This window comes from Anarrhichthys ocellatus, unplaced genomic scaffold, assembly GCF_004355925.1.
Source record: "Anarrhichthys ocellatus isolate YVR2014 unplaced genomic scaffold, GSC_Weel_1.0 scaffold12, whole genome shotgun sequence".
NCBI classification, from domain to species: Eukaryota; Metazoa; Chordata; class Actinopteri; order Perciformes; family Anarhichadidae; genus Anarrhichthys; species Anarrhichthys ocellatus.
In genome coordinates, this window is record NW_022280042.1 from 5596389 (window position 1) to 5621836 (window position 25448).

The 25448-nt window shown below is 45.4% G+C and overlaps 1 protein-coding gene across 6 annotated transcripts; it reads right to left on the minus strand.

The window, feature by feature from the left end:
* Positions 1-233: 233 nt before the first annotated feature.
* On the minus strand, positions 234-25442 carry LOC116385982 (microtubule-associated protein 2-like). Of its 6 annotated transcripts, none has more exons than XM_031851877.1 (16): positions 25168-25441; positions 21369-21434; positions 16048-16223; positions 14861-14935; positions 13603-13815; positions 9726-12389; positions 9335-9529; positions 9039-9176; positions 8237-8292; positions 7025-7139; positions 6717-6767; positions 5812-6122; positions 2948-3040; positions 2386-2467; positions 2067-2179; positions 234-1971 (listed from the first exon to the last, which is right to left on the minus strand). In XM_031851877.1, exons 3-16 carry the CDS (start codon positions 16184-16186, stop codon positions 1762-1764), a joined length of 4455 nt encoding a protein of 1484 aa, XP_031707737.1. In that variant the 5' UTR covers positions 16187-16223; positions 21369-21434; positions 25168-25441; the 3' UTR covers positions 234-1761. The 6 variants fall into 6 exon arrangements, with proteins under 6 accessions (XP_031707737.1, XP_031707736.1, XP_031707735.1 ...); XM_031851876.1 differs by having other exon boundaries at positions 9039-9173; positions 13603-13818; XM_031851875.1 differs by having other exon boundaries at positions 13603-13818.
* Between the last annotated feature and the right edge of the window lie 6 nt (positions 25443-25448).

The window sequence follows — 25448 nt, forward strand, 5'->3', positions numbered from 1 at the left end:
AAAGGACAACTATTACATCAGGTCCCCCACTTATCACTATGTTAATGCAGAAGTGCAAACATATTTATGATAATAAAAATAAAAGTCCAATAAAAGTGATGAATCTAATCATTTTTATTCAACATGCACACCCAATATATTTGCTTTTCTTTATACTGGATTTAAAAAATATGCACGCTGGAGATGAATTGGTCATTTTTTTTTTGGAGAATTCATACGAAAACAAGCGTGAATCCGTTTTCATTTTCTTTATTTCGGTTGTCATCCTGCAGGAGCATTTGTCATCAGTACGTCTCAAACATCGGAAAGAGTGCACACATCTACATGGTCTTTTAAATACACTTACACAAGGCAAAGAGGGGCTAGAGGGGGGGGGGGCAAGAATATAGGTTGCACAGAAAAACACTGGAGGGGTAACTGACACCAGGGGAGGAGAAAAAGGGGGGCAGAGGAGTTCCACAATGGTGAGCAGAGAATATGCTAGAACAGTTATTCTTTTTTTTTATATAATGAATTCTAACAGCTGCAAGTTGGGGGTTCGTCCCATTCTTCATTCCTCCTTCGCTTCGGCTTTCATTTCCTGTGAAGTTACCGGTTCGCTCGCACTAAAGGGCCAGGTAGCTGCTCTTTTAATGGAATGTTTTCTTATAAAGCTTCTTTTTTTTTCTACTTTTGAAACAAACTTCAAATACAGTGCACAACCCAGTGTCTGCAAAAGGGAGGAAGATCACAGGAGCATGAGGGACGGTTTAGGGATCTGAGGATCTGACCTTAAAGTAGAGACACGAGGATGCATCCTGGTTGTTTACACTCACACTGACAGGTTTACAATTGCTCCAAATAGATCTAATTTATTCATCATGTATTTGCCATGCCAGCGTAACAGCATTGTTACAGCCTAATACAAATCACAGAGCTAATGTAAAATCAAACAAAAAGAAGAGCAGCCCATTGGTTTGCGGGAAACTATTTAAGTGCTAATAAGCCAGTGTAGCTGCAGGGAGCATACAAAACTGGAACAACTTCCACTACAGTGACATATATAAAAAGAAAACATAACAATTGCTCCAACAATTCAGCACATAATCAGGAAATCATGAGATTAAAACCAACCGACGAACAAACAAAGAAACCGTGTCACATCTTAGCAGACATGCTCTTCAGCCATTCCTCTGCAGGTAGTTACAAGCCATGTCTCTCACACAGTTGTTTCTTTTAAGACTAGCGTCTAGTATCTAGTAGCTATTTCTTGCACTCAGTACCATATTAATTCTAAATGAACATTATGCAACAGTTCACCTTACCGTTTATCATCGTACGAGTGGAATGTGATGCTTTTCACGCTAAAAATCACTGTACAATCGTAAAACCTTCGATGCCTTCTTCGACAAACACGTCCACTCAAACCTTAGCATTCAGCCTATCTAGAACCAAATAAAGAAAAGTCCACATTTGAGCGAAGGAACATAAATGAAAAACAAATAAAGAGTGACAGGGCGTGTCCCATTTGAGGGCGGGAATGAGAAATGATCCTTGAGTTTGGAAAGTCCCCACTGGAAGGGCCGGAAGGGTCGTGGATGGACGAGACAGTCGATCGCCTAGAGCTGTAGAACCTGTGGGGTCAAGTGTGTGGGGGGGTCATGTTGCAGTGAAGGACCATGGGAGAACACTTTGGATGCTTATGAGTGAATGAGATTGATGGGGTAGAGGAGTGACGGTGTTGATTCTGGAGGGTATCCTCAGCAGGGGGCAGCAGCCCGCTCATAAGCCCTGCTTGGCCAGGGCAGCGGTGACATCCTGGGCCAGCGTGGAGAGCTGGGGCGTATCCAGGATGTTGATGCTGCCGGAGGAGGACATGCGCGGGGAAGTGCCGCCCGTCTCGACCCCGGGGGTGTGCGTGATGACGATTTCTGCGCCGTGATCCACCCGAGCTTTGGCTGATTCCCGGAAGGACAGCTTGTGGCTCTCGATCTGGCGGGTGCAGAAACAAAAAGGGTGTTTTCTCCTCTTTATTTCTACAGAAACAGAATACTGTATTTGTGTGCTTCGTTTTTTTTTTTTTTTACCATAATATTCCCCCCTCCAGGAGTGTGGCTGGAGTTGCCCAGAGAGCCGACTTTGGCAGCGGCCTTGTCTTTAAAGTCCAGCTTCACATTCTCAATGCGCACATGACCTCCCCCTGGGAACAGGGCAGAAAGGGAAGAACAGTATCAAACCCACAGGGCATCACTCGCTGGGCTTCTCCTGAGCAAAGAAAGAATCTAAGTGTGCACAACGCAGTGCACAGAAAGGACACTGTGCTCGTCAAAATGGTTGGTCTTTTGCTTTCAACACCCTTTCAGAAAACAAAGTGATATTATTGCATATTGTACATGTTTCCCGTACCTGGTCTGTGACGGATGTTGGACATGGAGCCACATTTGGCGGTGATGTGGCTCAAGTCGATCTTCTTGGTCTGGATTTGGATCTGTGGGGCAGCAGCACAAAGCACGTATTAACACATCTTTACCTGAAGAAGTGGAGAGAAGAAAGAAAAAAAGGGAGCTCCAGAAAGTCAAATGCAGTGAGGACAAAGCGGACGTATATTTTGTGGTGCAAAAAAAGAAACGATGAAGTCAATCAGGAGACACAGTGATGCCGATGTCGGTTCCCTGGAGAGAGGTTGACATGAAAGCGAGCAGACACAACACAGCCACTGGGTGACGCTACATGGAGCAGGTGCGTCAATTAAACTTTATTGTCCAATTAGTGCAAACAATGTCAAAAAGATGCAGAGACAACCCTGCACACTGTAAAGGGGTGTTTACATGACGTGTTGTGTGCGGAGAAAATGACACTCAGAGGCACACAACACAGTTGATATAAATGACGGCGACTATATTTCACGAAAACGTTCATTCCTAATTGCATATGTTGAATGTGTGTGTTTTTTTGCAGAGTTACTCACGTTTCCGCCACCTGCTGCGTGCTGGAGTTTGTCCAGGGAGCCACATTTAGCCTGAACGTGGCTAAAGTCCAGTTTAACACTTGGAATCATGACCTGGGAATGACAGGGTGACCTTTTCTTAATACAAACAGCAAACATTGAAGGCATGACTGGATGGGCGGAGCTTAAAAAATGCCCCCTCCCCTCCCTTTCCTGCTCAAAATAATCCTGTAAAAGTGTCCCAATTTTAAATCCACGACCTATCAATCTGCCAGCACTCACTTCAGCGCTGGGGAATTTGAATTTCAGCTGATCTAGAGCACAGAAAAAAACAACAACTGAAGCCTTTCTATGGACGGAGTTTTGTTTTTCTGCAGGGATAAAGACAACATGAAGCGGCACTTTCAAGCGCTGTAGTCCATGGAGTCTTGAACTCGCCCCTGCTTTGAATGGAGCTCTTACAGCCTGAAGCATATCTGAAACACTTTGAATCCCAAGTGCAAAAAATACCACTTGGGGAGTAGGGAACTTTACTTCTTGGTTGACGAAGAAGTAACATGGATGTATGGCACTTTGGATAAAAACCCTTCTTAGTCTTGACTGAAACAGACGAACAGATGGGTGGACAGACGCACACATAGAAGCAGCCCCAGCTGAAAAGAGGAAGAAAGAGAGGAGAGCAAAAGAAAAGAGAAAGGCGTACATACATTGCCTCCTTTGGGCGAGTGCTTCAGATTATCCTTGGAGCGGCATTTTGACTGAACATGACTGAAGTCCAGCGTCTCGTGTGAAATTTGAACCTAAAACAAAATCGAATTCAGAAAAGGAAAAAACACTACATGTGCCTCATTTGGCTCAGTGTGGGATCCATGTGTCTCTACATGCATTTACATTACACGTGCTGATAAACTGAGCTCACTTGTGGTTCAATACAACCAACGACAGTATTTCTGCTTTGTGCGCCATTCTGTGCTGTTTTGTAAAATGAAAATTAAATTTAAAAAAGGCCTACACTCTGTTCATAAAAGAGTAAGAAGGTGAACAGGGAGAGGGAGGAAATAAAGGAGAAAGAGGTTGAGGGGAGAACACACAAGAGACCCGACAGCAAGCCTCCGTCTCCGGTCGACACTGACTTGACCTGGATTCTTTTGACAGCTCTTCCTCTAACACACACACACACACACGCACACACGCACACACGCACACACACGACGCTCTAGTCAAACTAAGAATGTGTATATTTTAAAATCTATTATACTGGAGTTGAAACAAGTGGTCAATTTATCGATCAACTATTTTGATGATGGGTTATAATTAAGGATTTGCAACAGCTCATTCAATACTGAAAATACCATTCAAAATCATTTGTGGCAGCCCTACATTATGCAAACAGCTTTGTTTAATTATTAATATGTCTGTGTTAAGGTAGCGGACAAAAATCTCCCAAAATGACAATGTTGTAACAACAAAATCAAGCCAAAACACAGAGGCGACACTCTCACTTTTCATTCTTAACGGCTTCTTTTTGTGCAAACGCAATGTTTCAGGCTTTTGAATGTCAAAATAAAATGACGTGAAGCATTAGTGCTGCTCATCCCAGCCGTGCGTCACCCGGCCTCATTCAACATTTCTCCCTAAAGAGGAGAGAAGAAGTGGCCTCCTCCTCCATACTCCCCATGGGCTTAATGAAAAGTCTCACCTCTGCAGTACTCCGGGAACACTGAGACTTGAGTCTTGCTGCCTCGGTTATGTGATTAAAAACAAATCACGGCCTATTCGTCGACCACACATCTGTTACACCTCGTAGACGAAGATGACAGGAGCATTGTGTGTGCATGCACAGGGAACTTCAACTTGCACCTCTTTAGTTCAGTAGAGTGAGAAATCAAACCTCTTTCTCAGGTTCAAAGTGATGCGAGGTGGTATATTTTCATTCTATTCTTGATGCAACTTCCTCAATAAGTAATTCCTTCCGCTTGCAATTATTAATACAGAGAGCCGGAGGGGAAATCCTCCACAGCGTTGACGGAGGCTGCTCCCCAGGGCAAATGATTCTGCAGGTTGACTGCTCCTCGGAGGCAGTTAAGGGACATTCTTAAGAGAATAGCCGTTTTAGCGGCTGAAGCTGGTTTGACATCCTTCTTCGGCAAAGAGAAACGTTTGAGACTTAAGGAGGACGACAGACAGAGGCAGCTGATGACAGAGAGGACGGCAGACAGGGAGAGGACAGTCAGAGGAAGCGACGGCACGGGGTTTAGAGGCAGTGAGTGATGGTGAGGATGTGAGGAGAGATATTTTACGATACTTCGACAGCTCGGAGGGAGACAGAGAAGGAGAGGGATGTGACATGCATCAACTCATCAACCCATTTCTAATAATAAGTAAAAGTTTGATTAAATAATCCGTTTTGCTTTGTTTTCAATGTCCATGTCTCTTGCATCTGTCTTTTTATTATTCTTTTCTTTTAACAGCACAGTCATTTTAACAGTATGTATGAATAGAAGTCGAGGATATTCATACTGCACAGCTACATTAAACAAAGGTGCAAACCTTATTTTCAAAATAATATATATTACTCATACTATTAGAAGCTACACAAATGTAATCTTCCTTGATTTGCAGTATAGTATTTTTTATCTATTTAGATGTGTACAATATAACGTGGTTCTTTACTGCCCCCATGTGGCAGAAACAGGTAAATGCATGACATTTAAAAGTTTCAATGACTTCATTATTATTGATGTCAGGTAAATCTCTCTCCCTGCGCTGCAGACTATTTTGAATAAATCAATAGATGTGTCTGTTTCTGTGTGCTGTGAAGGATTCTGTTTAAAATCTTGCAGAGTGCAGATTTGACTCGGTTGGACCTCGACAGGGCCGGTTACCTGTCCGCCTTTCGGCTGGTGCTTGAGGTTGGAGGTGGACCCAATCTTGGACTTTACATTCTTCAGGTCAGGCAGGGGCTGATTGAGAACCTTCAGCTGCCGCTGGGCGGAGGACGGCGACTTGGGCGGGGTTCGGATCACCGCCACCTTCTTCTCCTGGAGGACGCTGAAGGACTTTGGCGTGTGGCTGCCGGGCGTGCGAGAGCCGGGGGTGCGGCAGGAGTAGGTGGGGGGGGTGCCGGGCGTGACGGCGGTGGAGCCGGGGGTGGAGGTCCCGCTGCGGACTGATCGGGAACGTGCAGACTCTGTACCTTGAGAGAAGAAGAGATATGTGTCTGGATTACAAGGACGAAGAGGAGGAGAGACGTGGAATGAAAGAAAACCCGTCCTGGGCAGAAACACTTTGGACGAAGAGAAAAAGGGAGGAAGACAATGGAGCAACAGGTGGATTGGAGTGTATGACCCTTCATGTGGTTGTCATGGAACTGTCAGCACTGCTCTGCTGTCCGTTTCACCAAAACAAACAAGCCAGGTCAAACACAACTGTTTGACATGGACGTTGTGAAAGCAACTGAATTAATTAAACGCCGGTGGCTTGTTGCCATAAAAAACAGGAAGTAGCAACCTGTTGTTATGGATCCCACCTGCTCCACTGTTAAAGTTACGGCAGGTTTTACGAAGCCAAATTGAACACATTTAAATATTATATCAAGGCAAATTTGGCAACAAAACTGCATAAACAAGCTTGCAAATTCACGAGATGAATGAATGAATGCCTAGTCAATGGACGCCGCTCGCTTCTATACATAATATAAAGAACAAAAACCACATTACACTAATAACCAGGTGTCACATGTCGATGAGCAGGGTGTGATGGGTCTAACAGGAGCTACTAGGTGGTCTACCTGCCGTACCAGGGGCTCTTCCAGACCTGTTGTCCGCTCTGGACTGGATCGCTTTTGAGAGGGGAGCGGCAAAAAGGACAAGGAGGCAAAAGGGGAAGAGTGAACAAGGATGTGAAGGGAAACAATGTGGTTGGAGTTTAATAAAATCATTCGAAAGAAAGTGATATGAGGAGAGTCACAGTATAAGTGTTAGAGATTAAAGAGGCAATCTGCTGTGTAAGGGGAGTTCATTTTATGAGGCAAACAAGCTGGAAGAGTCTGTTTTGTAGTGTGTGTGTGTGTGTGTGTGTGTGTGTGTGTATTCTTACAGGTTGGCCTGGAGGGGGTGTTGTCTTCTTGTTCAGCAGCAGGGATGTGGCGTGTCAAAGATTTGGCTGGCCTGGGCAGAGACGACCTCTTCTCTGGGCTGCGGTATGCTCTCTCCTGAACAAACACACACTGTGGAGTCAACACCCGAGCTCACTCACCGGTTAAAGCTCCCTGTCAAGTCCTGTTTTCTTTTCATTTTACCTTCTCTGCCCATTTGTGTGGCAGAGGGGACTGGTGGGAGCATGCAGAGGAGGGACGGGCGTCATTGAGCTCCGCCTGCACCAGGGGGCTCCGTTTAAGGCTACAGGCGGAGTCGGGCCGGGGGGGCGGGTAATCGGTCCCCCGGCGCTGAGCTGCCATCTTTAACAGAACGGCCCTTGTGGGGCTCTGGACCGAAAGCCGCGGCGAGAGGAAGGAAAGCATGCAGGGATGTGAGGCGGAGGCGACAAGCAGATGGAGAGACGAAGACGTGAGATGGGATGGAGTGGACCAAACACCGACAGCTTACAGTACAAAACAATCTGCACAGCACTCAAGAAAACAACATCGTTTTGACACCATGATACTGAATGATCAACATGCAGAAGTGATGCTTTTTTTTAAGAGAATGGATGGAGATGTTTATTCAAAAGACGTGAAAAATAATGAAACTTTTAGGTGAAAGATGGAGTTCAAGGTATATCTAAAGGGGCCCCTGTACTGCACATTATACGCGTTGGTAAAATAGTAAAACCTGCCCATGACTGTCTGCCTCCTCTTTATTTGATATCTATACTCACAGATTTTCTCAGTCGAGACTGGCACAAGGACAGAGGCAGGCATGCAAGACAAAACGAACGTGCACATAGAGAGAAATAACATGCAGACATTCAAAAAAAGGAAGAAAACATCCAGTTTGTCACGCAAACAACAAGCCCCATTACACAGAGTTATACGCTCTGAAATGCACTGAGAGAGAGACGCGACAATATGCAACAATATTGAGCTGATGTGTGTGAGAGATAATGACCCACAGGGAATAACCTCATCCCATTAAATGTGTGTGTACTGCAGGGTCTAGTATTTCCTCCTATATGCTTGAAGATGATGTATTCACTGCTGCATTAACATAACTAAAATGCTAAATACTAATAACCATTCATAATTAATAAGCATGCATTTAAAATAAAGCGAGTGCGCTCGTGTGTCATGATAGTGCTGATAGTACTTACAGTGGTCCTCTCCCTGGACTGGTGGGCCACACTGAGGGGCTGATGGCTTTCCATACCTGAAAAAAAAAAAAGAGTTCATCTGTAATGATCGATGTAATCCAACAAAGGGAGACACATTTGAGAATGTGACTTTTCGCACACAACACACATAGATGCACTCTGAATACAGTACAAAAACGTAAATGTCGGAAATCATTTTAGTCACAAAGACCTTTTCACAGCAGCTGAAACCAAACACACAACCTCCGACATGCAGCCATTTCCCAGCAAACACGTACACAAGTGTCATTTAATGATCAGAGAAATGAATGAAACCAGAGTTGCAATCGCAAATTACACAGGCATCAGTGAGCAGAAAGAAACATGAATATGAGGCCAAGCAGGGGTAGATACTCCTTTTTTGACAAAATGAGAACAAAGAAAAAAGACGAAGCAGTTGAGCTGATTTTAAAAAAGGCCGCAGCACATGATGTTTGCCAGCTACATTGCACCCGTGTGATTCGTCAAACAGCCATTGATAGAGAGAGAGTAAAGTCAATAAAACACCTGTTATTGTATGTTTGTAGCAACAATTAAAACCCTAAATTGTTCAACCTTTGACTCAATTGAATCTGGTAAAATAGAGAAATCATCATTTGTCAGGTCTAAAGAAACTTAGTGATACTTGTTTCTGTTATTTTTACGCACATGTTCCTATTAAGCCAGTATAAAACAACAATAGACGGAAAGGTGTAGGGTCTACATTAGAATTAGTTTACACTCTCTCTATCCACAGCACTGATTCCCGGTGAAGACTGTTCACCTGTGGCCTTGCGTCTAGCAGAGCCGTGAAGCAGAGCGGGCCTAGGATGTCTGGCTGCCACTTTGGCTACACTCTTTCGAGATGGAGAACGACTTTGGAGGGCTGACACCTTTATCTGGTCAGCCCTCCTCACGGCTACTAGCAAAGAGGAGAGACAGGATTATACCAACATGCAAACCTCGGTGAAATGCACTGCAAAGAGGCTAAATCTGTGCTTAACATCAATATAATACAAAATACAAAAGTACATAATTTGCTTTAAGCTGAACAACACTTCTTGAATACGGAATTGGAACCTTTTTTCTTCTTCATCTCCTCTCTTGGATGGTGGCTGGGTACTTTGCGGGACACTTTACTCTCAGTGGTGCCAGGGTGGCCCCTTCCTCTGCCAGGGGCCCGTTTAGCGGGTCTGTCCACCACAGGTGTAGTGGTAGGACTCTGGACCTGAGGAAGGGCTTCGATTTGCTCAGTCATGATACTTTTGTCATCATCTGCAGTGGAGAGGGATTAAAAGAGGACTAATTCTCCACACTCCTAGCTAGCTGGGAGCTAGCTTAGTACAGAAGACACATTAAGATTTACTCGCAAACAAGCTTTGTGGTGTAAGCTAGTTTTCGGTATTAAAAAATACAATAAGTGTCTTAAACATTTATTTTACGTGTGATTAATTTTGCAAGCTCAGGGTACCTTGTGAGTCCATCCAGCCACTGTCTGTATCTAGGAGGGAGACGTCCATGGTGGTTTCATCGTTAGGTACCTGACTGGCCTGGCAGGGCACAGCGGAAGTCTCTTCCACCTCCTGACCAATCTCGATGTCTTTCTCCTCTTCACACATCCTCTCCTTCCCCTCATCCTCTGTTGTTTTCATGTCTTTCTCTTCGCCTACTCCATCAGAACCAACTTCCTCCACTTGCTCCTCCACTGTTTGGTCTGTCTTTACCACCTCGCCCTCCTCTTTCGTCCCTTCTTTATCCTCCCCTATCCAATCATCTCTGCCACCTTCATCCGGTTGCAGTGGTAGATCACGATCAGAGCATGGAGACAAGTGCGAACTGTCAGTCGCAGGGTCCCCACCATCACTGTTTTGCACACTGTGACTCCAGTCTTCTGCGCTAGACTTGGGATCGTCTTCCGCCATCTGATCGCCTACCGTCAGCCTCACCTTGATTGGACTCTTAGGCACTTCATCTTCCTCCATTACCTCTTGAGGCTCTTCAGCAATCTCAATATCATCCTCTTCATCTGCTTCTTCCTCTACTTGTGCTTGAGGTATGATGATGACTGGGGAGGTTATATGTGGTTTTGGTGCGCCTTTAGCCACCTCCTGTAACTGGATTTGGTCATCTTTCTCATCTAATGGTTTTTCAGTGCTTAAATCCTGAACAGCTTTTGAGGTCTCTTGCCTTTCTTTTCTTTCTAATCTTGTAGGTGTCCCACGCTCACTTTGAATCTTCTCGTCATATTTTTCTGTGCTCTCTCCTGAAGACTGAGATGATGCTGAAGGTATGTTTGCCATTTCTGGTTCATCCCCTCTTTCTTCTGAATCCTCCTGCTCAGATTTACGCATTTCTTTGTCTAACTCTGTCTGTTTCGTATCAATCCGCTCAGACTCTTGATCATTCTCTGCTTTAACCTCTGGTCGGACATCTTTCGCTGCCTTCTCTCCAGTAATTTGGGTTTCTAAGGGTGTATCATTTGGGGAGTTGGGGGTGGTGGGAGTTGGGGGAACCTTGCTTCCAGTTTCCAATGGAGTGAAAGTAAAGGAGCTGTCTGGTGGGATGGGAGAAGCCTCTCTGGAGGGGTCTTTTTCAATGTCTACCTCAGGAATTGCTTGGATCTTTATGTCACCAGGCAGGCCACTCTCCAAACGAAACTCAGTCAATCTGTCTTTTGAGGAAGTCAATGGGATTCTTAGACGATCGGGTTTTATTCCACTTGTCACAGCCCTCTCAAGAATCATGGTACTTTCGACTGGTGAATCTTTCTTTTCGGACACAGTTTTTTGAGAAATCTCAGGGATAATTCCTTCATGATCTTTTTGTTGAATTCCTTCAACTTCCGTGTCACCAAGCTCCTCCTCAACTTCACTTTCCATTGAAGGGAAACACTGGTGCGGAGAGCCTCCAGGACTAGGTACATCGGCAGGAGAAGGCATGGGCCCCGAGTACTCATTGAAGACACAGTAGCCCAGTTCCTCCAGTTGGTTTTCCCCTCCTACCACTCTTGAGGTTTGATCTACCAAGGCCAGCTTGGCCAAAGAACTCCCCACCAGAGCTGATACATTGGCGGGCACGGACTTTCGCCTCATGTGGTCAAGCTCCCTCCTCTCTAATGATGGCCGAGGCAGATCTCCAGCCAGGTCCAACATTTCAGAGAGACTGCCTGAATGTTCAAGCCATTTGTGCTTATCAGAAAGGAAAGGCTTGTCTGCCTTTGCCTCTGGAGGTGAGTCAGGGGTAGTTGGGGTAATGGAGACAGCTGGAGGAAATTGGAGTTGGCTCTCCACAGATGGAGTTAAAGGGTAAACCTCAGATTCATCAAAGCTTCCACTGATTGGACACAAGGTCATTGACTTCTCTCCCTTCCCTATTTGTCCTGTCGAAGATCCAACAGTAATGTTTAGGGAGAGGCTTCTTTGTTCGAGTGACATCTTACCAGGAGATATTTTGGCTGACCTCTCCTGTTGTTCCCCGAGCTTCTGCACAATGCTTTCAGTGTCCTCACTTAACTTTTTCTCTGCTGCTGTGCTGAGTTCGTAATAGCTCTGGGTTTGTGATGACTCCTTTTCGTGGCTTTTTGAGGATGTCTCAAAGTAGTTTTTTGCTCCAAACTCGTGTAAAATATCTGACGTCTCTTTCAACTCTGTGACAGGTTCTGAACTTGACTCGACTGCTTCTTGCCTTTGGTCCTCTTTTTGAATGTCAGTCACTGGTATCTCATGCAACTCAATGTCAGTGCCACTATCTTGGCCCTCCTTATTTATCCCCTCAACCGGCTCTGGATTTTCCTTGCTTTCATTCATAGGGGCTCCTGATTTGCTTGGTAAGATATCTCCCTCTTTGTCGTCCTCCTTAAGATTTGATAACTCCTCTGTTAGTCGAGATTGTTTTGCTTCTTTTTCTTTGGACTCTACAAGCAGGTGGCTCTCAGCAGCCTCTTCTACTACATCCTTTCTCTCTTGGTCACTCTGCTCAATTGAGGCGTCACAGAGCTCAATCGAGGCGAGCTCTGCACCTTCAGGTGTTGCTCTTTCAACAGCCAACCGTGTCTCTTGTAGCGACGCCGCTTGAGTTTCATCTTCCTTCATAGCAGACTCACAAGATTCCTGACTCACGCATTCTTCTGGCTGGGCTGTGAGTTTGAAGGATACTGTACAACTTTGTACAAAGTCCTATAAGCTAAAAGCTTTGCTTGAAGCATCCACAAAAGCTAGCCAATACAGTCAAGCCGAGGCCTTCTGCACACAGATAGAGTAGCTCTCCATCAAGCAAAACACACAGCACAGTGTATTTTGCAGCAGGCCATAACAGCACAGAGGGGGTCACAGCACCTAAGATAGCGTGCAGAACTGGAATGAAGGAATGAGTTGCATGATGTTAGATGGCAAGAAATAAATCTACACAAATATATTGAATTCCTATTGCAATACACAAGGATTAACAAAACATGGTCAACCTGATATTAACATTTTTTTTTGTTGATGTAATTGAGTGTTAATGGTGTCATTATGGTTTCTATAGCAAGTACAGGAACACTGTGGAGGATTAATCTTTACACTGCTTGGAAGTACATTTATTCAGGGTATGTTCTTAATTCAATTAGCCTGAGGAGATAATAAGGATGGTGATACATGTCCAATGAGGGTGTTATGTAATAAATGTAAGTGTGTCCTTAGTAACAATAGGAAAACAGAATTATCCTTTGCCTTGGGGTGAAATGAAAACAACATTGAAACTCAAAGAAAGTGAAATAGAACAGACTTCAAATACATTCAAGACTGATTCATTAAGCTCCCATACAGGTGGGTGTACTCAGAAACACCTTCTTGCACACAATATTCCAGCAAAACCCACATACAAATATACAGACAACTAATACTAGTGAGACTTGACAGTGTAGACAGTGACATTTGCAATGTAGCTGGCAATACAAAAGTGCAGAACCGATCAACTACAATATGGTTGATCAGGTGTTCTAATGTCACTCCAATGAAAAGCAAATGGTTATGTTTCGCATGACAAAGCACAAAATCAAAATGCTATGTCACGTCATTTTGCACGAGGCAACTTCAGGTACTGAAGCAGAAGCTTAAGGATTTAAGAGCAACAAAGCTGCAGGAAGGTTGGCGGCAAAGCCTGAGTCGCATCACAAGTTATAGATCAAGAGTGGAAAATATTGAGCACCCATTAATTCAAAGAGGATCATGCAAAAAAAAAGGTAATAGGTAAGAGACATTCACTCCAACACGCTTTCAAAAGAGGAAGGATGTACAGTTGCTCACACAAACAGTACGCTCACACAAACTGTAGGCACGCGAACAAAACCCAATAGAAACCACACACACCTTTTTGTGACGGGCTGTGTTCACCTTGATGACTTCCTCCATTGAGGACCTCAGGTGTCTGGGCTTGCTGGCAGCCCAAAGCCTGGGGCTCTGTTAAATAATCTGTCTGCTCTAAGAGCAAGTCTGCCACTTCCTCCTGGTAACTGTGCAGCTCCTCTGGAGCCTCTTCCTCCTCCTCCTCCTCCTGCTGTTGACTGACAACTTCTACTTTATCTTCTTTGAGCAGGGGGAGGGGGGACACATAGATGAGACATGGAGGACAACAAAGCTTGGGGTTACATGGGTTACTTTCAGCTCTGATGGAGATGCATGGGATGCAATTAACACACCTTCTATCTTAGTCTTGATCTATTCATATTTAACATGAATTTTGAAAGTTTGCACATTGGGTTTAGAAATAATAGTCTGAGCGTCGTACTACAGTCGTATATAACATATTTTAACCCTGACTTTGATGCATTTAGTCGTTTGTTTTTTCAAGAATATATCCCATTTTAATGAAAACATATTTAAAAGTATGAGAAAAATATTCTTAGGGCGCTTTCACAAGCCAGAGTCTGTTTGGCTTCTCCGAATCAGAGCGATATTGATACTTGGCTCGTGAAAGCGCCCTTACGATTAGTTCTATCTATTAACGAATAACTGGCATTAGTCATAAACATGTACTATAGTGGGAGTGCGCTTTTGCGATTGCATGCCGCATGCAAGAAGGAAGTGATCAGAAAGCAGATGGTGCTGTTCTCTGTGAGCAAAGAGCTGAAAGCCAATCTGTGATTTTCTCCTTCAGAAAATCAACAGACACGATGAGCAACAGAGGAGATGTTTTGAGGAGAAAGCAGACTAGTGAGATGAAGGGCTCCGGTGGCAGGTTATGCACTACAGCGTAAAGGGAGGAAGGGTGCTTGGGTTGTCTAGTCCTGGCAGCCAGGGCCAATAAAACTAATATCGAACTGATATTGGTAAAATGGACCAAAGTATGAAGAGGACAGGACAGTGTGGCACATGCTGCAGACTTCTTAAAAGGTGATTTAACGATCAGCTGACATGCAAGGCGACAGAGGACCCTGATATTAAAGGGACCAGAAGAAAGAGGAGTTTTTCTAATCATGCCAGTGGCTGCAATGAGAACTTGAAATCCTGGAGATGTTTGCTGTCTTCTTTTAGAGATATATTTATATATATATATTTTACCACTCTCACAACCATTCACACTCTCACCCTGAATGGTCTGAGTGGTTACAAGTGTGAGTGGGTGTACCTTGTGCCACAGGCCCAATCTGCTCAGCGGATGGAGAGGGGGGAGGGGAGGGAGGCAAATTGGCTGAGTCATCCACTGTGAAGTGAGAGAGAGAGAGAGAGAGAGAGAGAGAGAGAGAGAGACAGACAACAACGGGAAGACAAGACATGGATGGGAGGAAGGAAATGAAAAACGAATAACTCTGCTGACCTTATCTCTGTGGGTGGCCTACCTTTGAGTTTGGAACAATGCTCGTTGTGTGTGTTTGTTTGATGAATCTCATGCTCCTCCAGGATTTCATTAGTGGCCAGTCGGGCCTTTTACTCAATGTCACGTGCAGATGGATGCATCTTGAGCACCAACTTACCTCAGATGTTGTATATTGTCATACAAACAACAACATACACTGTGTCAGATTATACTGGCTCAATAATCTGAATCAACCACAAAATATCAAAAGACATTGACCAACATATTTACATTGAATTTGAATTTTTTTTAATGAAAATTAAGGGTTCCCCCAGATGTACACATGCACATTGATATAGCACAGGACTGATCACTTTGCACACATATCAGTCAAAAATATTAGCGTTTTGCCATAAATCTGGCATCCCGCTGCCTTTGTTTCCAAGTTATAATATGATAAATATGATATTTTGTTAGCGAGATTTAGTAACCTTTAGCCAACCACATTATCATGTGTTTGAGCTTACAGAGAATTATGCGATGCATTTTTTCCAAAGTGCAAAGAGTAAAAACCTTAAAACAAGCATGTTTCTGACGTCTTCAACGTGCAACACTATAATATAAAACAGCTTTATTGCAAGATACCTCCCCTGTCCTTCACGTTTTAATCAAAGCTTGGAGTATTTCCAACTAGAAGTCATGGAGCTTTCTGGTTAACTTCCAGAAAAGGTCCAGATGTCCTCTACCAGGTGTCTTGGGGGACTACAGCATTGTCCTTCAACCTTTGCTGTCGCTGCCACAGCAGCTTGGTTGTGTTCAGTACTCATTTAAATGTGAAACACGTGCCTTTTTGTGGATTGACTGCTCTTGCCTGGCACCATGGAACCAATCCCATTTACCCAGACCCATCGGGCATTATGTGTATGCGGTCTAATCAATGTTATTGACCTGGTGCTGTAGTCACATGCTTGCACACACACACACACACACTCACAAACACACCGTGTCTGCGTTCCTACCTGTCGCTCCGGGATGTGCAGCTGCCCCACCGTGGAATCCATTCTCCCTGTAGGCAGAGCTGTAGGCGGAGTAGCCATTCTCGGCGTTCTCCTGGCCGTTAGAGGCCCAGTGCTCATCTGTCTGCCGACCGTCTGCCATGCCTGCCTGCTGGGACACCGGGGAGGGGACAGGTCACCTGTTGGAGCAAGTGACGGGGGAGAGAGAGAGAGAGAGAGAGAGATGATAGCATTAGAGAGGAGTCAAAAATAAATATCTCATCTCAGCTGACTGTGGTCCAGGATTCACGCTGCACGGTGAAGATTACAGATCCGCCACCAGAGGGAGTGAGGTGCTACACTGTTCACATACCGGCTGGTCTTTGTCTCAGCCTTCAAATTTGGCCTTTGCCTTCAAATTTGATGCATGCTAAAACGGACACACTCGCCACTTAAGAGGTGAGCTCCATAAAAAACAACATCTTAAATGAACCGCGTATTAGTCCAGAATATACGATGCAAGAAAGACACAGATGTTAAGGTGCACTGCAGCAGGAAGCTCATGAAATGGTCGGAGGGAGGGGAGGAGGGGCATGTGAACACACCCTTTATATCCCCTCATCCTCGATGAGGAGGCTGTTACCATGGCAACCAGAACAGGTCTTATGGGGGTCCGGCAGATTGGTTTGACAGGCTTGCCCCCTTTCAGAGACAGCACTGCTGCAGCGCAACAAGCTCCTTCCCACCATCTACAAGAACAAAAGACTTCGCCCCAGTCAAGTATGCACTGCTGAAGTATCCACACTCTAATCTAGCATGTACCCTAATAAAAGCCTTTTTCTACCCTTAAGACAAAACACATAATGCTGCTTTATAAACGAGATTAGCAGGGGGCCCTCCCTTGCCTGCATGGCAGCTTCGCTAAATTGCATCATTATCATCAGCTGCTGCTAATTTCATCATAACAAGTTATCACTGAGACCGAGGACAGTAGCTGCTGAAATTCTCTGAAAATTGAGAGGAATTGAAGATCTAACTGAGGTTTTCCACCCTGCTGAGACAAACAAATCAAGCATCAGGCCTGAAATATACTGTATGTAAAAATTGTGCCTCCCGCTCTCATTTGTCTCCATCCCTCTTCCCTCCTCACTCCTCCCTCCTTCTCCTTTCTCTGCAGTGCTGCATGACGACAGGCTCACAGTGACCGGGGCTGATGTCTGCTGGAGACGTGAGGATCAGAACCGAGAAGAGGAGAGGAGAGGAGAGGAGAGGAGAGGAGAAGAAAGGCCGACTGACACTTCAAGGTATCCGGCCAAACTGTCTGACACAGAAAATCTCAGCCCAGGGTTCAGTCAGAGGCGAGTCTAGTCCCAGCTGTTGCTAAGGAAGAAAACTGAGGTTTAGAACTGCATTGAGCTGCTTTCAGCTGCTGTTTTGGCAATGTTACGCATTGTCCATACGAAAGGATGGCATAAACCGTGGCTGCTTACATAAATCCTGTGTTTCGTCTTTTGATAAAAAGGCACTTAATTGCAGAGAAAAACACAAAACACCCTTTCTCACAAATTCAAATGCATTACACTCCAGATCTACTGCAAATACCTCTTTTATTATGTGTCGGCTTGTTGTCTTTGCTGATGTTTTTGTATTTGAATGCCTCCCCTATCAACAGACTGTAGAATACCAAGAACCACTGGCCTTTTAACACAAAGCGGCTGCAGGAAAACTGGTGGGATGGGTGGTGAGTTATATTAGTTATACCCATGTGACACCCGTCCTGTTACATCACAATGCAGAGGAACGTTTAGAGTTTATCCTCTACCGTCAATTTAAACACCAGTAACATTAGATATACTGAACGCATGTCAAACTATTGACAAACTATCTCCTGATATCTGGGTTTGCCCACCCTTTAGGACCGTGCTCTCCAGGCACACCTTGTCATCCTGCGGTTAACGTGGTCCGACATCGCCCTCTCCCATCGCTCCCTTTGAGCTGTTTTCCAGTCGTATTGGGTTCGACAGAAAAGGATAAAGTGTGTAACTGGCATCTTTCCAAATATAACTCCACCAAAGAAGCAGACGGTCTTTATAAAACATACACTGCACTGATGGAAAATTGTGCTTTTCCCCCTCTCTCATCTCATCTGAAGACACAATACAATTTACTATTAGGGTCAGTCTGCAATCTGCTTCGTGGCTAGCTGACAAAGTACATACAAATACTGCTTTTATGTGCAGGAAAACCTAATTAAAACACTGATGTGGCAATCGCCTGCAGACAAGAACTGATCTCTGGTGCCATTTAGAGTGACACCAGGAAAAAACAACCTCCTCTTGTGCCCTAAAATAACCCACAACACCTACGGTAAAGCTGTGACACTTTGATAGAAATGAGGTTATCACATTATCTTTTCTAGAGATTCCAAAAACCACCAAATCAGGAAGGATGAAGCTCAGCACAACTGCACAGCATGTGAACCACCAAAGGGTTAAATCAACAGCACTGGGAGTCAAAGAAGGACTGTCAAGTCCCGTTACGTCTCGGGATTGAAGTCTTGCACTGAGCATGCCAGCAGGAGACAAGAGAGAAGGTGTGGCAGTGGGCCTGAGGCTCGCCTGACTTCGCTCCCTCTTTCTTTTGTCTCGCGGTCCCCCTGCCGCACTTCGCTCTACCTTCCAGCCCCGTCGTCCCTCTCCTATGCCGACTCCACCCTATCCCCGGTCCCTAATCCGACCTCACTTCCCTCCCATTCTGCACCTCCCCCCCTCCACCAACTGGACCCCAATCTGGGTCACTCATCACGCCTCCGTGGAGCGGCACTCACATCGGAATGTCACCATCCATTTAGGAGGGAGGATGGAATCTCTGGCAGCCTGTCTCAGTGTGTGTGTGTGTCCCTGGTCTCTGATTTTACGTATGATTTTCTACATCCTTATCATTGATGGGACAGTTTATAGTGTAATTTTAGCTCTGAATATTATTTATGCACACAATTGTGGAGGCTATACTGCCGAAAATGTCCTTAGAAATGCTGTGTTTTGTCATTTTGAATTCATATTTGTTATAATAGTCCTTATTTAATCCTTAATTCCTCTTTCTCTCCTGTATGCTATCATTTCTATCGTAATAATTTACGATATTTCAAGGGGATATAGCAGTTTTAGAGACAACAAGAAAGGTCAAAGTTGGCATGAAAGTGATATTTCCTGTCATTCAAATACATACGCTGCACTATTAAAGGGCATTCAAAGCTTCATCAAAGTGCAGTATTATTAGAATATAGGCTCAAAAGCCATATAAACACAGACACTGTGTGGTGCGTTGCAGTGGATGATGGGTAACACTCAACAGTAGCCCCTACGAGGAAAGTAGGACACTCGAGGTTGCCGTGAACCCAGAATCCAGAGACTTCCTCCTGAGCAGCAGCAGACGGGCGGATTATGTTTCGTTGACTCAGCAAGACATGCCGGGGGATTGACGCGTAATAAACGCTGCCATTGAAGTGTGAATGGACTGTGTTTACGGCGAACAGCAGCATGGCGAGAGGCGGCATGCGAAAACACACGCCCGTGTTAATCCGAGGTGTGGGGCTGACTCCACTCCTTGCAGATTAAGTACCGTAATAACGGCAATATAGGCGCACTGGGAACTAACAAGGCCTCAGAAAGATCTCATCGTGCCAAAACATCTGAAATAAGCAACGCTTACACTGTGACAATAACAAGTTACATCCTGTCATTTCATCATGAGGATGGAGAAAGTGGGATTTACATCCACACAGTGTGAATCAAAGGGCTTTTCTGATGGATGAGTATGTCGGAGGTCTGCTGCAAGCGTCCAGATGAATCAAAGTGACCGCTCACATTTATTCCCTCCTCTCACTGCCTGCATGCTTGCTTTCCCTTCTCTTTAGTTTCAGCCTCCGCTCTCATCAGAGGAGTCGATGCTGCCTGGCACACGCCGGCCCCACCCCGAGCTGATGTCATTGTTCCCATGGTGATGTGAGCCCCGGCGTGGGAGGGGCTGGCGGTGGTCAGGAGAGGGCGCCGGCTGCAGAGAGAGCGGACGTGGACCACGTTATGGATAACTGAAATAGGTCACCAGATCCTCCAGGCGAAGCCCCCGGGGGTCCTCCATAACGGCACTGACACAAATGGCTGGCGAGCCTTTTAAATGCATCGATACGCTGATAGCTGGTTGCTGGTTGGGCTGTTGATGCCATTTTTAGACTTTTAGGCTGGTGCTGATGTGGGTGCTGTCTTATCACAGTTACACAACAGCAAATTGTTGTATAAACAAAAGACTGAAACAACTAAATCCATATAACAGGATGTCTTGGTACAGCCCAAATGGAGCTCTTCCTTATTTACACATTTTTACTGTAATTGTATTTGGGTTAAAGCAGAGATTCACAGGCTAATCCTACATAATAATTCCTGCTAATTGTCCCAAACCAAAAACATAAAGAACCCACTGTGACATTTACATACAGCGCTGAGCTTTCCCAACAAAACGTCCCATCCGTCTCGTCTGTTTAGTGGTCAGTCGCTGCCTCCTTTCCAGGCTGAGGAAATTATGATGGCTGCCGACAGCCCACGCCTTGCACGTCCACGCTCGCACACACACACACACACACACACACCTACACACACTCACTCCCCTAACCAAACCGCAACGCATGCACAAACACTCAAAAAAACCCACGCGCAACCGCTCTCATTGACGCCCCCGAATGCATCCACGGAGCTTAAACAACCCACAACTCTCTGGCTGGGAGCAAACACATTGTTAACATGAGCTAAGTATAGACACACACACACACACACACACACACACACACACACACACACACACACACACACACACACACACATAAGACCTCTCTGAATTTACCACCAAATCCACATTTAGCCACTCGCTCTGTCATTTCCCTCCCCGCCATTTAAACTCACATTTATGCAGCTCACAAAAAACTTAAAACACGAGTTTCGAGTTATAACGGCTGCTTTTATTTTAGCGGGGAACACTATCTTGCATGACATCAACCCAAACAATTGCCCCGTCCTCCCTTCCAACATGTTTGCTGAACATAATTCCCTCTCTATTACACATCCATGGACAGCCAAGCTAATCATCTGGCTGAGTGCAGCCACTTAGATCTGACTCCGGGGGCCCCATGAGTCATGGGAAAAGTCAGTGTGAAATGTCACGGGTGGGGGTGGGGGTGGATATGAGTAGAAGTAGTACATAGTATACCAATCTGGCAGCAGTCCAGACTTCTGCGTTTTGCCTTTTCTTTTTAGTTATTTCAGTGTGAGATGATTTTAAACTCGTTAGCTCACCTAACTTGAGCGGCCTTCACTGATGGATGAAACACACGAGTGCTGAGTTGAAGCGTTTGCTCAGACCTGCATGAAAAAAAGAGGGAGGTAGAGAAGAGGGAAGACACGTTAGAGCTTCAATAAACCGCAGCACCAAAGTTTAACACTTCCCTGCATCACTTGGTCTGATAAAAGGTATTTAATTTATTTAAAATAAAAAGAAACAGAGGTCAGTAGTTTCCAAGGCAGCTGCAAGGATGATGATAATCATCCAAACAGAAATTGATTATTTTGAAGTGAGTGATTACAAGTGGACGTGTCATCTGTGTGCCAACAGACTCCACCGAGATTTGTCAAATTCTTGGATCCGCTGGGGCCGAGCCAGGGGATGAGTCAAAAGGCTTAAGCGTCGCCGTGGAGGAACACAGATCTGCACAGTTACTCTGCTTTTGGGTTGTCAGGAGGTAGAAAACAGAGCATCCTGTTAACATTAAAGCAGTGTGAAAGGGCCTGGGGAAAAAAAAGGGGGGGGGGGGGGGGGGGTTGTGGCAGTTGGACAGAGAAATGAAGAGACAGGGGATGAAGCAGAGAGAGCTGAGCAGAGATCCTCCAAACAGGAAGGAGGATGATTTATTAGAGAGGAGAGAAAAAGAGGCCTGGAGTGAAGAAGAAGGAAACAGAATTCACAGAGGAGGAAACAGTATTCCTCCGAAAGGATTCCACAGAGTACACTTTACTTTGTTATATGCAGGAGATCGTTACTGTTGAGCTTTTAATGTTATGCAGACAGAGAGAAAGAGACCAAAAAGTTCATAAATCACTCTCTAACAGAGAGGCAGCGAGTAGGAGGGAAAGAGAGACAGAGAGAAAAGGGGGTTGAGAGGGAGGAAAAAACGTGAGAGAAAAAAAGAGACAGTCACACAGGAGGTATAATGTCTCTTCTGGGGGAAGGCTGGCCGGCCGGCGAAGCTTAGCCTGAAGAAGAACACGATGAGGAGAGAGGAAGATACAGAGAGATGTGTGGTTACCGCCCGGCCAGACAATATCAGGAGCGAGACGGAAATAGAAGCCGCCTTTTTAACCTTCGCAGTAAATGATCCCTCTCTCACGCAGCAGTTGGCCTGCTTGTTATGAAAACTTAATCTCCCTCAACACTATCCGTCTGTTTTCTGAGAGTGCATAAATGCTTTTATTAGAGGATAAATAGTGCTTCTTCTTCATCTTTTTTGTTTTTACTGCACTAGTAACGAGCACCCTCTGATATCTATACTCATTAATCACAGCTTCTCCAGGAAGAAAGGCTGATAATTCTACTTTTTCACAATCTTATCAGTCGCCCCGCGATGACCATCAACCTCCACCGGCGCGTGCTGTGGGTCGCTATTTGACGGATGGGCACAAACAGTGAGGGTGCGACTCCAAGGTTGGACAAACAAGCAATTTGTCTTCAGTCTCTGGAACTAAAGGACAAGACGACGTCTTGACCGGCAGGTTCCTCCCGGGAGGAGGGAGGGAGGCCAAGTGTGTCAAACAGAAGGCAAAGAGAGAAGAGACGGAGGAAGGGAGGAGTCAAGGATAGAAATCCACAGATTCGACTTCATCATCAGAGACGAGGCAAACAGGAAATGAATCCTAATCTTGGAGCTGTGCTAAAAGGCCTGATAAACCTCGCTGAACTTTGCTGATAACGGCGAACATCACAGGAAGACATTTCCACAATTATCTGGTCCAGATTCATTGAGCGTCGCTTTCTGCATCCCAGGACTCTCTCTCTCTCTCTCTCTGCTCATGCTGCAGAACCTTAACTATCCAAATCTCACTTTTAAACTCACCCATGCTCAGCTTTTAGAATGCATACGGTAAAGGAGAGAAACCATCACATTATGCAAGAAAACGTCAGATAATTCTTCATAGAAAATAAGGAAAACGTAGCTAGTGCCAGGAAATGACATGATTCATGCTAATAATGCGGCTGTTGATGCTGCAGTGGTTTTCCCTGTCTGTGTTTCTGTCCAGCCACTACGTTTTGACAGAGCCTCTCCTCTGAGGTCTCCGCTTCCTCGCCTTTTAACGTGGCCATCGCTCCCACCTCCTCATCTATAATTCACAAAGACAGCCTCCTTCCCCCCAAAGACAAACACGCCCCGAGGAGTCAAGGTGAGAAAACCTTCAAAATAAAACAACTTTATTTCATTCATTTTTTCTTGCAATTTAGAAACCGAAGACGCTAGAAATGTGTAAAAATGTAATATTTTTTAGGGAAGACTGCAGCTGTTAAGTGTTGTTTTGTTATCATTGACTTGTGTCTGCAGTGACATCCTGTGATAGTATAGTGCAGCTAATAAGTAGGCAAGCATCTTATGTGGCAAAAATAGCTTGAAATCTCTACATTCAAGCTCAACGTCACCAACTTCTGCCTGAAATAACAAAGCCGTCTATTTTCTTCAGCTGCGTCGGTCTGTATGGCCCGCCGGCGTCATCCAGCTGCAAACCCATCACTTGTCAACAGACACTTCAGGGCGTTCTGTCAAAGTCGAGGGTGGTGTTGACGCGACCCCGGTGCCCCTTTCTCCTACAGTTTGCCTCTGAAAATAACCTGCATTACATATTCATCTCTGATGGGTATCAGGCGCCTTGAAGGCTAAAAAGCACTGCAGCAGGAGAGGTTGATGTTGAAAAATACTAAAACATCTCATGTGGATAATCAACTCGATGGCTGGGTTAAGAGGTTGGACAGAAAAAAACATCTCAAGGCACTTGCTTTTTAAAAAAAACTATTTACGCTACAAGGCGATGTCCCTATCTCCCACTGTTTTAGCCCTGCGACCAACAGTTGGTTAACCAACTGCAGCAGCGGCCTCCCTGCCAAACGATGACCTCGCTCCGAGGGGATGGAGGAAAAATGGGAAGAGGAGGAGGATGATTGGGTGGGACAGGACTCCATTTGTGACCCCCAAAAAAGGAGGACAGAGAGGGGGCACGTTTGCCCCCTCGCTGTCCTTCCCCTCCCACGCCGTGGTGTGTCATTCGAAGTTGGTTCCCAGGAAAGCACAGCTCGCCTCAGAGCTGCCACTATCTGTCTTTCTGCACCACACAGGCAGACAAGAGACAACATCAAATAAAATGTCCTGTTATTGCGACTTGAAAAGGGAAAGAGTGTAAGACAGTAAGGGAAAGACAAGAAGAGGAGAGATCCAAACAAGTAGGGACGTGCAGAGGGAGGAAGAAAAGAAAAGGTGGGAGAAAAAGGGCAAAGGCAGGGAGTCAGAGTTGGCGTCTGATCGCTCAGTCATCCTCCTGCTCACATAAAAATAAATGCCCGTCAGTCCCAAAACTCTTCCCGACCGAGCCGTCAGCAAACTTGTGACAGCCGGCTCTGCCGACGCCGACGGAGCGTCTCGCGGTCTCGTTCGTTTTTTCGTGTGTTTTCGCCAAAAGAGATGGTGGCTTTACATATCTCTCTGATGCACACAGAAGCAGCAGCAGCACACTCTGGGTGAACCGTCCTGCCGGCTGAATAATCAGAGTCGTCTAGACTGGGTATACGCCACAAAGACTATGGGGTCACAAAAACACAGAAACCAGCCCCTGGCTTATCACAACATCAGCTCTTTCACTCGGTTGTTCGAGTATGTCAGCAGCAAATATCCTGAATAATTATAATCTCAGCAAACAAAGGGGAGATGATGCACAGGGAGGCATTGATTAGAAATCACAGGCATTCTCCGGGGGGGGTAATTAATTCTTTATCTCTCCTGCTTTGCTAGTTTGCCATGCAATAAAGTAAACTGCATGAAAGGAACAAAATAGACCGTCTTACCTGGTGGGGTAGGGCAGCTTTTTTTTTGTCTGCAGAGAGGACTCAAGGTTGGGTGGAGGGGGTGGGGGGGCAAGGCAGCGGCTTCTGCAGAGAGCGGAGGAAAAAAATAAGACGAGATGAGAGACAGAAAAAAGGAGCGACCAGGAGTCATACGAGCAGCGCCGCGCTGACAGAGATGGCTGATGCTTTTTCGCCGGGCGAGCGGAGCCGGTATAAGCACTCTGCTGCAGCTCACACACACACACACACACACACTCTCATACACACACCGAGCCAACATG